Below are 12,808 nucleotides of genomic sequence, written 5' to 3' on the forward strand. Positions count from 1 at the left end.
GGGATAGGCAGTTCCATTTCTGAAATTATTCAAATGATTCTAGTGACAGTGTATGGAGTTTAAAAGCACAGTGGGGCACTTCCTGTGTTACCTCATGACATCACATTGTGGAACAGTGTTTCCCGTTTGAGAGAAGAAATCAGCCTAAATATGCACAGTTTGTGTGTTTAACATGTGTGAATAAAACAAGCACAACTCCAGATATGTTTGTAATGAGAAAATAACATTATAACATTGATCAGAAAATACCTTAATTGGGGCTCTTTAATTCTGAGAGGTAAAAACTGAATGGAGCAAATTAAAAAGGCTATAAGCACGAGGTTGAACAAATCTACAGTATATGAAATTAAGTTCTAAGTTAACTTTTTTCAATCTTATATCTGAAATTGTTGTTTTGTTACTCTTTTGTTGCCAGTGGGGATTGCAATACCTGACAATGAGCTGACCTGTGACCTCTTCCGTTTCCTCCAGCTGTTATGTGAAGGGCATAACTCAGGTATTTCATTGAAGTTAGTGAAAAGATTTTGTATCTACTGTACTTATTATACAAATATATTCAGATTTTCAGAATTACCTAAGAACACAGACAGGAAACAACACGACTGTCAACATCATTATATCAACTGTGGATTATTTACTGCGAGTACAGGTAAAGTCAATTTTTTTCTCAGTAATAAAGTAATAAGTTCCTCTGTGAAGGATAGAAGAGCATGGAAAAGAGCCATCCAACCTTAAATGAAAATTATGGAAGAATAATTAGAATAACAAACTTTTTTTTTTTTTTTTTTACAACAGGAGTCAATCAGTGACTTTTACTGGTACTATTCTGGAAAAGATGTGATTGATGTACAAGGCCAGTACAGCTTCTCACATGCAATAAAGGTGGCTAAGCAGGTCTTTAATACGCTCACTGAATACATACAGGTTAGACATGTTTTTAAATGATTAGCTCTGTTCTTTCAAAGTTTTGATGATTAACAACATGTGCTCACCTTCAGGGTCCATGCAGTAGCAACCAGCAGAGCCTGGCTCACAGTCGCCTCTGGGACGCTATTGTCGGTTTTCTTCATGTTTTTGCACACATGCAGATGAAGCTATCACAGGTAAGATGATGCAGTGTCATTATAGGTATAACAAAAAATTTGCATATAAAAATGTAAAAAATAACATTTTAAAACAGGATTCAAGGCAAATTGAACTTTTAAAAGAATTCATGGATTTACAAAAGGATATGGTTGTATTTTTGCTTTCAATGCTTGAAGGTAAGAGTTGTGTACAACCACAGGTGTGTTTTTGCACATTTAATAATAATAATAAATTTGACTTGTATAGCTCTTTTTTTTGACACTCACAGAAAACAAAGATTTTATCTTATTTGTATTGCTACAGGAAATGTGGTCAATGGAACAACTGGGAAGCAGATGGTTGATATGTTGGTGGAGTCATCCACCAGTGTGGAAATGATCCTCAAGTTCTTTGTCATGTTCCTCAAACTTAAAGACTTCACAACTTCAGCTGGATTCAGGGAACATGATCCTGAGAATAGGGGCTGCATCTCTAGGAAGGACTTTCAGAGAGCCATGGAAACCTGCAACCGCTTCTCTCATGAGGAAACCCAGTTTGTCCTCTCTTGTATCGAGACAGATGAGAATGAAATCCTTGATTATGAGATATTTGTGGATCGCTTCCACAACCAGCCGAAGACATTGGGTTCAGCATTTCTGTTCTCTTAACTAACTTGTCTGAGCACATGCCTTTTGATGCTAGACTTGGTGCATTTTTGGAGCTAGCAGAATGTGTCCTTGGATATTTTCAGCCATACTTAGGACGCATTGAGATTGTAGGCAGTGGAAAGCGCGTTGAACGTGTCTACTTTGAAATAAGTGAATCCAGCCGCTTACAGTGGGACAAACCTCAAGTGAAAGAGTCCAAAAGGCAGTTCATTTTTGATGTGGTCAATGAAAGTAGAGACAAAGAGAAAATGGAGATGTTTGTCAATTTCTGTGAAGACACCATCTTTGAAATGCAACTTGCATCAAATATTTCTTCTGAGGCTGAGGAGAGAAATTCTGGAAAAAATGTACCAGAAACTGAAGAAGAGTCCGTTGACAGTGACAGCTCATTTTTTGCTTTTCAGTGGGTGGTCCTGCTCTTGTCTTCATTGTCAGTCAAGAATCTCAGAATATTAATGAAAATGACCCCTACAGATATCTTCAAATCTATTGTCAATATTGTACACCACATTTTCTTAGCACTATGGCAGTGTTTGTATACTGCAGTCTTTAGTGTGTTGTACTTACTTTATGTGGTGTTCATTAGCGGTGGACTCATAGAAGCAGCCAAAACTATGAGTGTGTCTGAATTACTTGGTGGTATTGTGGAGCCAACTATTGATGAAGTTATGGATGTATCCGAGAATGTGGACAAACAATCTCATTTGGACCAAAGCTCTGTTCGGAACGAGCCGATGGAGACTGGACACGTGACCTGCTCTAGACCTGTGCATGTAGTGTCAGATATATTCGGATTACAGGTGAAGAAGGAAGGAGATCTGTACAGGCTTATGGCTCCAGAGGGCAACACCAGTGTTACTGATCTATTTACTTCATCCACACGAGGAACAGCCTCCAAGAAACGTCAAGTAATCCATGTAGTATTAGTAATTTGATATCTATAGTAAAACACAAGTGAACTATTTCTGTTTTTGTTATTTCTCTCAGCCAAAGAAACCTGAATATACAGATGTTTCTAAATCACCTGACTTTGAAAGGTATAGTAAACTTTGCAATATTAAAGGTGCACAATGCAACTTTTCTGGTGGAGAGTCTACTTTTTGCATGTCTCCAGGGAGATGTTAATTACTTTGCCTGGAATAACGTATGGCATTAGTCTTATCTCTGTCTCCACGGAGACGAGCAGGAGAAGCAATAAAAAAATTGCAATTGAATAATAGATATGTGTAATGCCATAACACTGAACATTCCTGTAAAGAAATAACATCTCCAATGAGCATATCCCTCACCAGAAAAGCTGCACACCTTTAAAACATTTCCAGCTATCTCTCTGTTGTTGTTATTATTATTCTAAATCCACAGAGTGAAGGAGGTTGCAAAGAAGGATTTGAATGTAGTGCCTCAACGCTGTTCCACTAAGACAGAGGAAGGAGTGAAGCAGCATTCTGAGCTGTGGGACACAATAAGCACTTACAACAAGAGTGTGCTGGTAATATGCACTACAAATGTCTCTGCTTATTTTAAAACTCAGGACAACTCCACTTCAGTCTACACAGTGTTTTTTTTTTTTTTTTTTTTTTCAGAATTACTTTGCACGGAATTATTACAATATCCGCCTTCTTGCTCTGTTCATTACCTTTGCAATAAACTTCATCCTTCTCTTCTATAAGGTAATTCACTTATGTAAATGTAATATAGATGTACGCTTCAGAGTAATATAAGTTCGATCTGTATTTTGCAGGTAACACCACTGCCTCGACCACATGATATCAACATAGAAGAGAAAGAGCTTGAACGTGACAATGCGGGGCTGGTTTATTTTGTGCTGGAGGAGAGCAGTGGCTACATGGAGCCCTCTCTCCATTTCCTGGCTTTGGCACATACATTCATCTCATTCTGTTGTATTATTGGATACTACTGCCTTAAGGTATTCACAAGGAACGACATACAGTACATTATAGAATAGTAAATAGGGAGATTCTGAACATGTTTTGGAGGTAGGAAAGTAAGAGATGAAATATTTAATTGCCAGGTGCCCTTGGTGATCTTCAAGCGTGAGAAAGAAGTGGCTCGCAGACTGGAGTTCGATGGGTTGTATGTGACAGAGCAGCCACCTGACGAGGACATCAAAGGACAGTGGGACAGGCTGGTCATTAACACGCCGTATGTTCAGACACACACACACACACACACACTGTAAATAATGCACAACATGTCTCCATACCACCACCATGTTTTTTGTTTTGTTTTTTTCAGATCATACCCAAGTAACTACTGGGATAAGTTTGTCAAGAGGAAGGTGAGGTTTAGACAATGCAGCTACAACTTGTTTTAATTTAAGTCTAGAAGTCTTCAGTGGAGTATAATATTACTTTTATTGATACTTTGCAACTGATGTCATCAATATTCCTTGCGGATGTGATGTTAACTGTAAGCACTGCTCTGCCTGAGGCTTTGTTAGAATTAATCTGAGCTTTATTTTGACACACTCTGACTTGTGTCTGAGATCTGAGTAATGACGTAGTTGGAACTACAACAGGTCAGCTGATTTGTGCTGTTAAACAAGACTCACACACATGAAATTACAGTCCCAAGCTAGCTAGCATTACCAGCGTTTTTTGAGTTAATCACACTCACCGTGTTTTGAAACTCCAACACCTAAACAGGACCATGAACGTCCATATTGATCTCAGGCTCCTGAAAATGTGTTATTTAAATCCATTTTGTGTTTTTTCTAGACTTTTTAGACAATCTTAAAACTTATTTGGCAGTGTTTGCTAATGTGTGCATTGTGTCTCTATGGCACAGGTGTCAAACATAAGGCCCGGGGGCCAGATCCGGCCCTCCAAGACCTTTAATGTGGCCCTCGGTTGATTTTCTACTAAAATATTTTAATTATATTTTCTATTAAAATCTTGTTAATTTTCTGCAGTGTTTATCACAGCAGCATCTCCAACGTCTCTGTACGTGGCCCCTCCCACCAGAGCAGCACAAATGAAGACTTGTCTCTTTCCAAACGCTCTTAAAGGATGATCGTTTTGACTGTTGACCGTGACACCCTCATCAACAAAATGTCAAACATGAGAAAAGTGGAGCTGAGTGCAGGATTTTCCAAGAAAAATTGACTTATTCCTATTTGCATACAAGTTCATGTTAAAACATTGTGTTGAAATTACATTTTTCTTAAAGTTTCAGGTTGTTCATAATATTATAATATTTTGTAAAAGAAAGAGTTCATCAATTTAAAAAGATTTCTGTAATAGATTTGTGTTTCTCTCTTTGGACTTATTGTTATTTTTGGGGTTTATATGCCATGAGTTTTCTGATCTGGCCCCTTTGGGATCAAAGTAAGTTGGATATGGCCCCCGGACCAAAATGAGTTTGACACCCCTGCTCTATGGTAACTGGTGAACATTCCGCTAATACACATGCATGTAGAACATCCCCAACATCTATAAGTCTATACTATCTTCAACGTGATGCAAAGTAACTAAGCAAATCTTCATTTACACAATGTGTTGTAGAAATCTGTCCATTGCTACAAGTAACTAATCTCACGTAAGGATGCACTATGTAACCTTTTATTGTGGTATGTCTGCTGCTTGATTTTCTCATCAATATATTATTGCTTTTCATGGAATATTCCACACACAATTACACAAAATTACAGCTGTTTTTATTGCAAAAAATGTATCATAATAATAATGATTTATTTTTAAATGCTCGATCTGATGGCATACTGTGGAACATCCCAGGCTAAACCATATCTCCATAAAGACAAGATTGTTTCAGATCCAACATAGTGCACCTTTAACTGAAGGTTTTATGTATTCCATTCTGTGCTGACACTACTTTTGACTTTTGGATTTTCTTAGGTAGTGGAAAAATATGGAGCGTTATATGGCTGTGAGAAGATCAGTGAACTTCTAGGACTGGACAAGGCTTCTTTAGACTTCAGCTCCCAAAGGAAAGAAAAGAAGCACAAAAGAGCAGCTTTGGGATCTTTGTGAGTTTTCCATACAACTGTAGCCTGATTTATTTGACTAATTTTATAAACAGCATCATATGAAATCTTGTAAAAAATCATTTTATATTATTTGTTAAAGATGCTCTGTAAATGTGTCTATGGTCATTTGTTTTCCCATTGTTGCTGACATATTTCCCCAGAAAAAGAGCACTAGAAAATGAAAGTGTACTTAAAGCAGGACAGTACGTTCTGTGTCCCACTCACGTAACTGTGGTTCTTTGAAAAACACATTGTTGCCACAGTCATATAATTTTTTTCTATCACCATTGGACTATTTGACCTGATTTTTTTTTTTTTTTTTTAAAGTTTGAGTATTGTATCTGTTTTTCAGATTTTCCTCCTTTGACATCATGTATCAAATTTGGAAACTTGGGGTCATTCTAACAGACAGAGTAAGCTATTTCATTTCTGTTTGACTCATTTTGTAGTATGCATTCAGCTTATACTTAGACTTAAACTAACTTTATTGATCCACAAGGGAAATAACTTGGACGCAGTAGCTCACATATCACATTATATTATAGTAACAAGGAGTAAACAAAAATGTAAATGGTAATAATAAATTCTAAATAAGTACCAAAGAAATAGCAAGAGACAGGTGTCAAATAAGAGATCATTATATAAATGTATATGTACAAGTAAAAATAATATAGAAAATAAGTAATAAAAATATCTCAGCTATATACAAGAGGTTATAAGAAAAACAGTGCAAGGATGATGTAATGATTGACAGGACATAGGGTTATCTATTATACATTAAGGTGAGTTGTTGCACAGTTGTAGGGAGTATTATCTCTTTCTATAATATGGTCATCGTGATTAAGATCAGTAACATTTCTAGCTTTTAAAATTACATTACATACATTTAAATGCATTGTTCACTGGAGATCTGATACAGTTGCACATGGACAGAATTTGAGGTGGTCATATCCTGTAGTGCTTCTTATCTAAAGTTCACATTTGTATTTCATCTGGTCCTCTCATCTAAATTACTTGTCTTCTTCTTCTTGCGTGTGTGTGTATGTGTATGTGTGCGTGCGTGTGTGTGCAGTCCTTTTTGTATCTGAGCTGGTACATGGTCATGTCTGTTCTGGGTCACTACAACAACTTCTTTTTTGCCGTTCACCTTTTGGACGTCGCTATGGGCTTTAAGACTCTCCGCACCATCCTCTCGTCTGTCACACACAATGGAAAGCAGGTGTGTCTGTTCATTACTGCATTCTATAGGACAGTATGTATGTCACGTTTTGATGATTCTCTACTTTCTACTTAATTTGGTGCTATAATACCTTGTTGTATTTAAAAATTATAGTTTTACGCCAGCTGAGAGGCAGTTTGTGAATAAAAGCTGAAAAATAAGTTGAAAATTACAGGAAGTGTAAAGTTTTATTTTAGAGATAAATAAAGTATTATCTATCCTATTGCTGGCATCACTCTGGAGAGAATTCTATCCAAAATGTATGCACAGTTTATACTTACAACACACATTTTTCTGATACTTCAAACATAATTTCATCAAAACAAAGGCTGTTTTCTTATGATTTTATTCATCAAATAATAATCTCTGTGTACATTAGAAGAGTTTTGGTCTACTCTGCGTCATGGTTGCTAGGTGACAGTTATGGAAAGTGTAAAAGTTTTAGTAAAATCTTAGATATGATTTTAACTGAGTTTTAGTTAATTGTGTAGCTAAAATTATTTGTTAATTGTTAAAATGCTAGGGTTTAATCATTTGTGAGTTTACATTGTACTTTGCCATGAAATATCCAAGAGGTAATCAATAGGGAAATCTGGCCTTTGCCCCCTATTTGGGAGTATGACCTCCTCACATTCTACAATCGGAAAACTGCCAATACTCAGTTAAAGCTCCTATGCAAGGCTGGACAACTCATTTTACTAAACCACATTTAAGATCATTATATTTAAGATTATGCTAAATATTTTGTTCCCCAGTTTTTTTTTAGGTTTCCAAGTTTAAATTCCAAATTGAAACTATTTTTCCCAACCAGGTAGTGGTTGAAAATCATGACATGACACTAGGGAATTATATAATTGTTACTTTTTTTCACAAATTATTTCTTAATTTGTGTAAAACTATAATTTATACTAATGGCAGTTTTTATCCCACCAATGTAGGTAAAAATGAGAGAATCATCAAAACCTGTCATATGTACTTTAAGCATCAAATAATGCTTTTCTGTTTGTTTTTCACATTCTTCATAAGCAGACTATGTTTCCATGTGCACTAAAATCTGATTAGTATCTGATTTTGTTATCAGATTATTGAAATGTCATGTAAACAGTTAACATCTGATGTGGGTAATCTGATTTTCCTGATTGCTCACATCTGTGCTGGTGTTGACACAGAACATTATGCAAAAAGAGCAGACTATTGTGACAAAGACAACGTGAGAAAATGTAAAATGTCTTCCAAATACAACCGTTACTTAAGAAATTAAATTAAACTAATTAAAGGGTCTATATTACATTATTTTCTGATCTATGTTATAATGTTGTTTCTTCCTCACAAACATGTTTCACACGTTTAACACACAAATACTATTTAGACTGAGTTATTTTCTCAAACTGAAAACACTCTGCTCACCCTTGTGATGTCATATGCTAATAGGAAGTGCTCCACTGTTTTTTTAATTCCTTACACCTTCACTTGAGTCATTTGGATGATTTCAGCCTTGGAATTGTCATTTTCTACTAGACAAAAGGCAGAAGATAGCTGTTAACTTCTAGTTACCAAGTGTAACAGAGCATTTTGATCTTTGGAGATGCAGACAGACTAATAATCCAGGATTACTGAAACATGTGTGAAACAAAACACAACTCTGAGTATGTTTTTGAGGAGATAACACATTATAACATATCAAAAAACCTCACAAAAGTCAGTTTTGCGTAATATAGGACCTTTAACTGACAGCAGCAGGTATTTTTGATCAGATTTCTTTTGTGCATGTAAACACACACCAAAAATCAGATTAGAATATTAGAATTATTAGGTTAGCTGATTCTTCTTGTAAATGTAAAATGTAAAATTATATACCCACTGTATTTGAATTTTCTGTGTTTTTCAGTTGGTCCTGACGGTGGGCCTGCTGGCAGTAGTGGTCTATCTCTACACTGTTGTGGCATTCAACTTTTTTAGGAAGTTTTACAACAAGAGTGAGGACGAGGAGCGTCAGGACATGAAGTGCAATGACATGCTACATGTAAGCTAACCGAGTCTCTGTTGTATCACTTTGTCGCTATGCTGCTTTCACCAGGTCTTTTCTTTGTTACATAAACATCAACACACCAAGTCTGGAAAGATTTTACAAGGATTCTTTGGGTGCCATCTTTTTCAGTAAAGTCCCCATTTACATTATTCACAGTTCACATCCACATTCTCCTGCCCAGTCTATAACACTCTGTTCTCTAGCGTCATTCAGGAACAGCAACAACATTGTATATCAACACATTTATTGGCAGTTATTGTAACTTTAGTTTTAACCTCTGCTCTACATTCTTTAATCCAAATGTTACACTCTCTATTCTAGCAGTCAGAAAAAAACTCTTACTTCACATTACCTGAATTCCCTCTGTTAAGCAGTACAAAGGGTTTTCTTTACAAAAATGATTTAAGGAAAAGGTATAAAGGTATTGTTTAAATATGAAGCATTACCCTAGCTGTCATTGAGTTCTGTGCTGTGTCTATTTCAGTGCTACATGTTCCACATGTATGTGGGGGTGCGGGCAGGAGGCGGGATTGGAGATGAGATTGAGGACCCGGCTGGAGATGAATTTGAGGTGGAGCGCATCATCTTTGACATCACCTTTTTCTTCTTTGTCATAGTTATTCTGCTCGCTATTATCCAGGGTGAGTCACTGCTCAGTCTGAGCAAATGCACATATTCATAAAGGTGAACCTCCACTTGAACTACACATTTTACATACAAAGTCTCAGCCAATGGAAGTCCAGTCTTTCTTGTGACAATGGTGTAACATCTTTTCAGGTTTAATAATTGATGCCTTTGGTGAACTTCGTGACCAACAGGAGCAAGTCAAAGAGGATATGGAGGTATATTCTGGTTAACATCATGCTTACTACATTTAATTGCCTAACAGGTAAAAATGGAGTTTAATCATAGTTGAGTGTTGTCGAAACCAGATGCCTTAACTTTATTTCACTACTCAGTTCAGTACTCACTACAGTAAACCTTTACAGTTGCCTTATTCCTACTGAGGTTTTAGAATACAGGTGTTGATTGGAATGCCGTGTCACATCTTTAACTGTGTAGACTGTGTGAGGCAGGAGTAGTAGTATAATTTTATAATATAAGGCATTTAGTTGGAAATATTGTATTAATATTTTGTAGGGCTATGAGCATGAGTATATATAAAGTAGTAAATCATGTGCCTGCTTTTTCTCCACAGACCAAGTGCTTCATTTGTGGAATTGGAAGTGAATACTTTGATACAATTCCTCATGGCTTTGAGACCCACACTCTACAAGATCATAATTTGGCCAACTATCTGTGAGTAGTTTTGTACTTAAAAATACCTATTTCTGTAGGCAAGTGGTGTATGTAATATGTGTATTGAGATTTAGATGAGAAAGTTGCTGGTAACACAGTAGACCCAGAACTCACCCGGGCTCTGGGGTGTATGAGTAATGCTTCTTCTAAAGGCAACAGTCTCTTTGTTGTTACATCAATAATCAGCACAGGCTTATCGAGCCTTACATTAGTATGGATACTATGAGATTTACTGGTATTCTCCTTGGTCCGATTGACTATTAACTGATGGTGAAAAAAACTTCTTTCTGTATTTGATGGCAGATTTTTCCTGAGGTACCTCATAAACAAGGATGAAACCGAGTACACGGGACAGGTATGAGCCTTGAGTTGTTTATAGGTCCTATATTACACAAAATTGACTCTTGTGAGCTGTAATGCATGTTATAATGTTGCTACCTCATTCAAAACATACGCAGAGCTGTGTTTTGTTTCATTCTCACATTTGAGGAATCCTGGTTTATTAGTATATCTGCATCCCCAAGCTCAAAATGCTCTGCTCTACCTTGTGATGTCATATAGTGATAGTCTTCAAGTAAAGTGCTTCCTTAAGTCAGTAGAGATTGGAAATTCCAGGGTTGAAATCATTCAAATAATTCTACTGAAGGTATGCAGAGTTTTAGAAGCAGTGGAGCACTTCCTGTACCACATGATTACCACATCAGTGTTTTCAGGTCTGAGAAAAGACCACTGCAGGACTTGTGTGTTAAACATGTGAATGTTTTTGATGAGGAAACATTATAACATAAATCAGTAAAATAGTGTAATATGGGCCCTTTAAATATGCTCAAAATATTTCTCAGTCAACAGATTATTCATTAACATCATTGTCTATTCTTGAGTTAGTGAGTTGTGTAATGCCACATACACAGTACACTCTTGGACTATTAAGGAGGGCAGTTTCACTTTACATGTCTGCTTTCAACTCTGCCAGGAATCCTATGTCTGGAAAATGTACCAGGAGCGGAGCTGGGAATTCTTTCCTGTGGGAGACTGTTTCCGTAAGCAATACGAGGATCAGCTGGGATGAAAGAAATCGGAGAGACCTTGAGATACTCGATAAGGTCCTCGAACATGAGTCAACACAAGTCGATTGATGGAGACGGTGAACTGTCTACACCACATACATATATTATTTATTAGATTTCATCAAACGGAATACATTACGGGATTTCACTTTTACTCAGAGATGCTATAACTGTTCCGTTATTTTTGTTGTACACCACGCTAGTTAGTTAAGTTATCTTATTTATTTATTTATCACATTTGTTTGGTTCACATTTTTATTGGACATATCTTACACACATTGTTTAGCTGTCTTATAGTGTATCTTCATCAAAAACATATCTGGAGTTGTGTTTTGTTTCATTTACATATTTAAAACACAAATCCTATATGTCTAGGCTGTCTATCCATCCATTTTCTTCCACTTATCCGGGACCCTGCTTAGACTGTGGAGGCAGCAGTCTAAGCAGGGACTCTCAAACTTCCTTCACCCCAGACACATCCTCCAGCTCCTCTGTGGGGACCCAGAGGCATTCCCAGGCTAGCCGAGAGACATAGTCCCTCCAGAGTGTCCTGGGTTTTCCCTGGGGCCTCCTCCCGGTGGGACATGTCCGGAACACCACCCCTCGGGAGGTGTTTAGGCTGTGTTCTCTCAAATTAGAAACTGTCTCTTCCACCTTATGATGTGATTCAGAGGTGACACAGGAAGTGCTCCTCTGTGTGCTCCATACACCTTCACTAGAATCATTCTGGAATTTTCTATCTGTACAAAACAAAAGGCAAAAGGTATAGCTGACTGTTTTATGACATCAGAAGGTGGATGTAGAGAGACTATAATAAAGGATTACTCAAAAATGTGTGAATGAAACAAAACACAACACCAGGTATGTTTTTGAGGACCCAACAACATTATAACATGGCTTAAAAAAACACAAGTCAGTTTTGCTTAATATTGGACCTTTAATAATTTTTTTGTATCAATATATTTTTATGACACAGTGAGCAACTTGTGTGTGTCTTAACTTATGTAATGTTATAAATATAAACATGATTCCCATATGTTCTGTCTTGTGTCTTTTATGTAATCAGGAGAAAAGCAAAAGGGCTCAGTATTGTATTAAATTGCCTTGTTTTGGTACAAGAAAATCTTGTTTTGGCTCATTACGTTCACACTTATTTGGGAGTAAATTTATTCTTAATTTGCATCAATCATGTACGAAGCATGCACCCCACACATCCAACCACAACATTAAGCACATTGTGTACAGTTCCCAGCAAAATACTGAACTGACCAAAATGACCCAAGTCAAACAGTTTACGGATTGCCCCCACTGATGGCAAGATGGATGGTGGACTGCTGCTACCAAGTATTATTTTTCACTGAGTTTTCACTGATACTACACAGTCATACAGAACTATTAAGGTGTAATCAGCCCGACCAGAGTTACTCCAACTTATCTGCTTATAACAATATCTGT

At 36.8% G+C, this 12,808-nt stretch overlaps 1 protein-coding gene across 1 annotated transcript in view; it reads left to right on the forward strand.

The window, feature by feature from the left end:
• LOC110156965 (ryanodine receptor 2-like) overlaps nucleotides 1-12,282 on the forward strand; it is a 37,022-nt gene extending 24,740 nt beyond the window's left edge. The window contains 22 exon segments of the mRNA XM_055162508.1: nucleotides 416-496; nucleotides 561-649; nucleotides 796-924; nucleotides 999-1,103; nucleotides 1,181-1,262; nucleotides 1,390-1,689; nucleotides 1,692-2,641; nucleotides 2,721-2,770; nucleotides 3,096-3,222; nucleotides 3,317-3,403; nucleotides 3,475-3,660; nucleotides 3,766-3,896; nucleotides 3,990-4,032; nucleotides 5,609-5,739; nucleotides 6,092-6,152; nucleotides 6,812-6,958; nucleotides 8,847-8,981; nucleotides 9,472-9,628; nucleotides 9,765-9,829; nucleotides 10,186-10,286; nucleotides 10,590-10,641; nucleotides 11,260-12,282. Of these exon segments, the coding sequence (XP_055018483.1) occupies nucleotides 416-496; nucleotides 561-649; nucleotides 796-924; nucleotides 999-1,103; nucleotides 1,181-1,262; nucleotides 1,390-1,689; nucleotides 1,692-2,641; nucleotides 2,721-2,770; nucleotides 3,096-3,222; nucleotides 3,317-3,403; nucleotides 3,475-3,660; nucleotides 3,766-3,896; nucleotides 3,990-4,032; nucleotides 5,609-5,739; nucleotides 6,092-6,152; nucleotides 6,812-6,958; nucleotides 8,847-8,981; nucleotides 9,472-9,628; nucleotides 9,765-9,829; nucleotides 10,186-10,286; nucleotides 10,590-10,641; nucleotides 11,260-11,355 (3,305 nt within the window). The 3' untranslated portion in view covers nucleotides 11,356-12,282.
• The last annotated feature ends 526 nt before the right edge of the window (nucleotides 12,283-12,808 follow it).

This window comes from Boleophthalmus pectinirostris, unplaced genomic scaffold, assembly GCF_026225935.1.
Source record: "Boleophthalmus pectinirostris isolate CB_2022bp ecotype Guang Dong unplaced genomic scaffold, ASM2622593v1 HiC_scaffold_5, whole genome shotgun sequence".
Taxonomy (NCBI): Eukaryota; Metazoa; Chordata; class Actinopteri; order Gobiiformes; family Gobiidae; genus Boleophthalmus; species Boleophthalmus pectinirostris.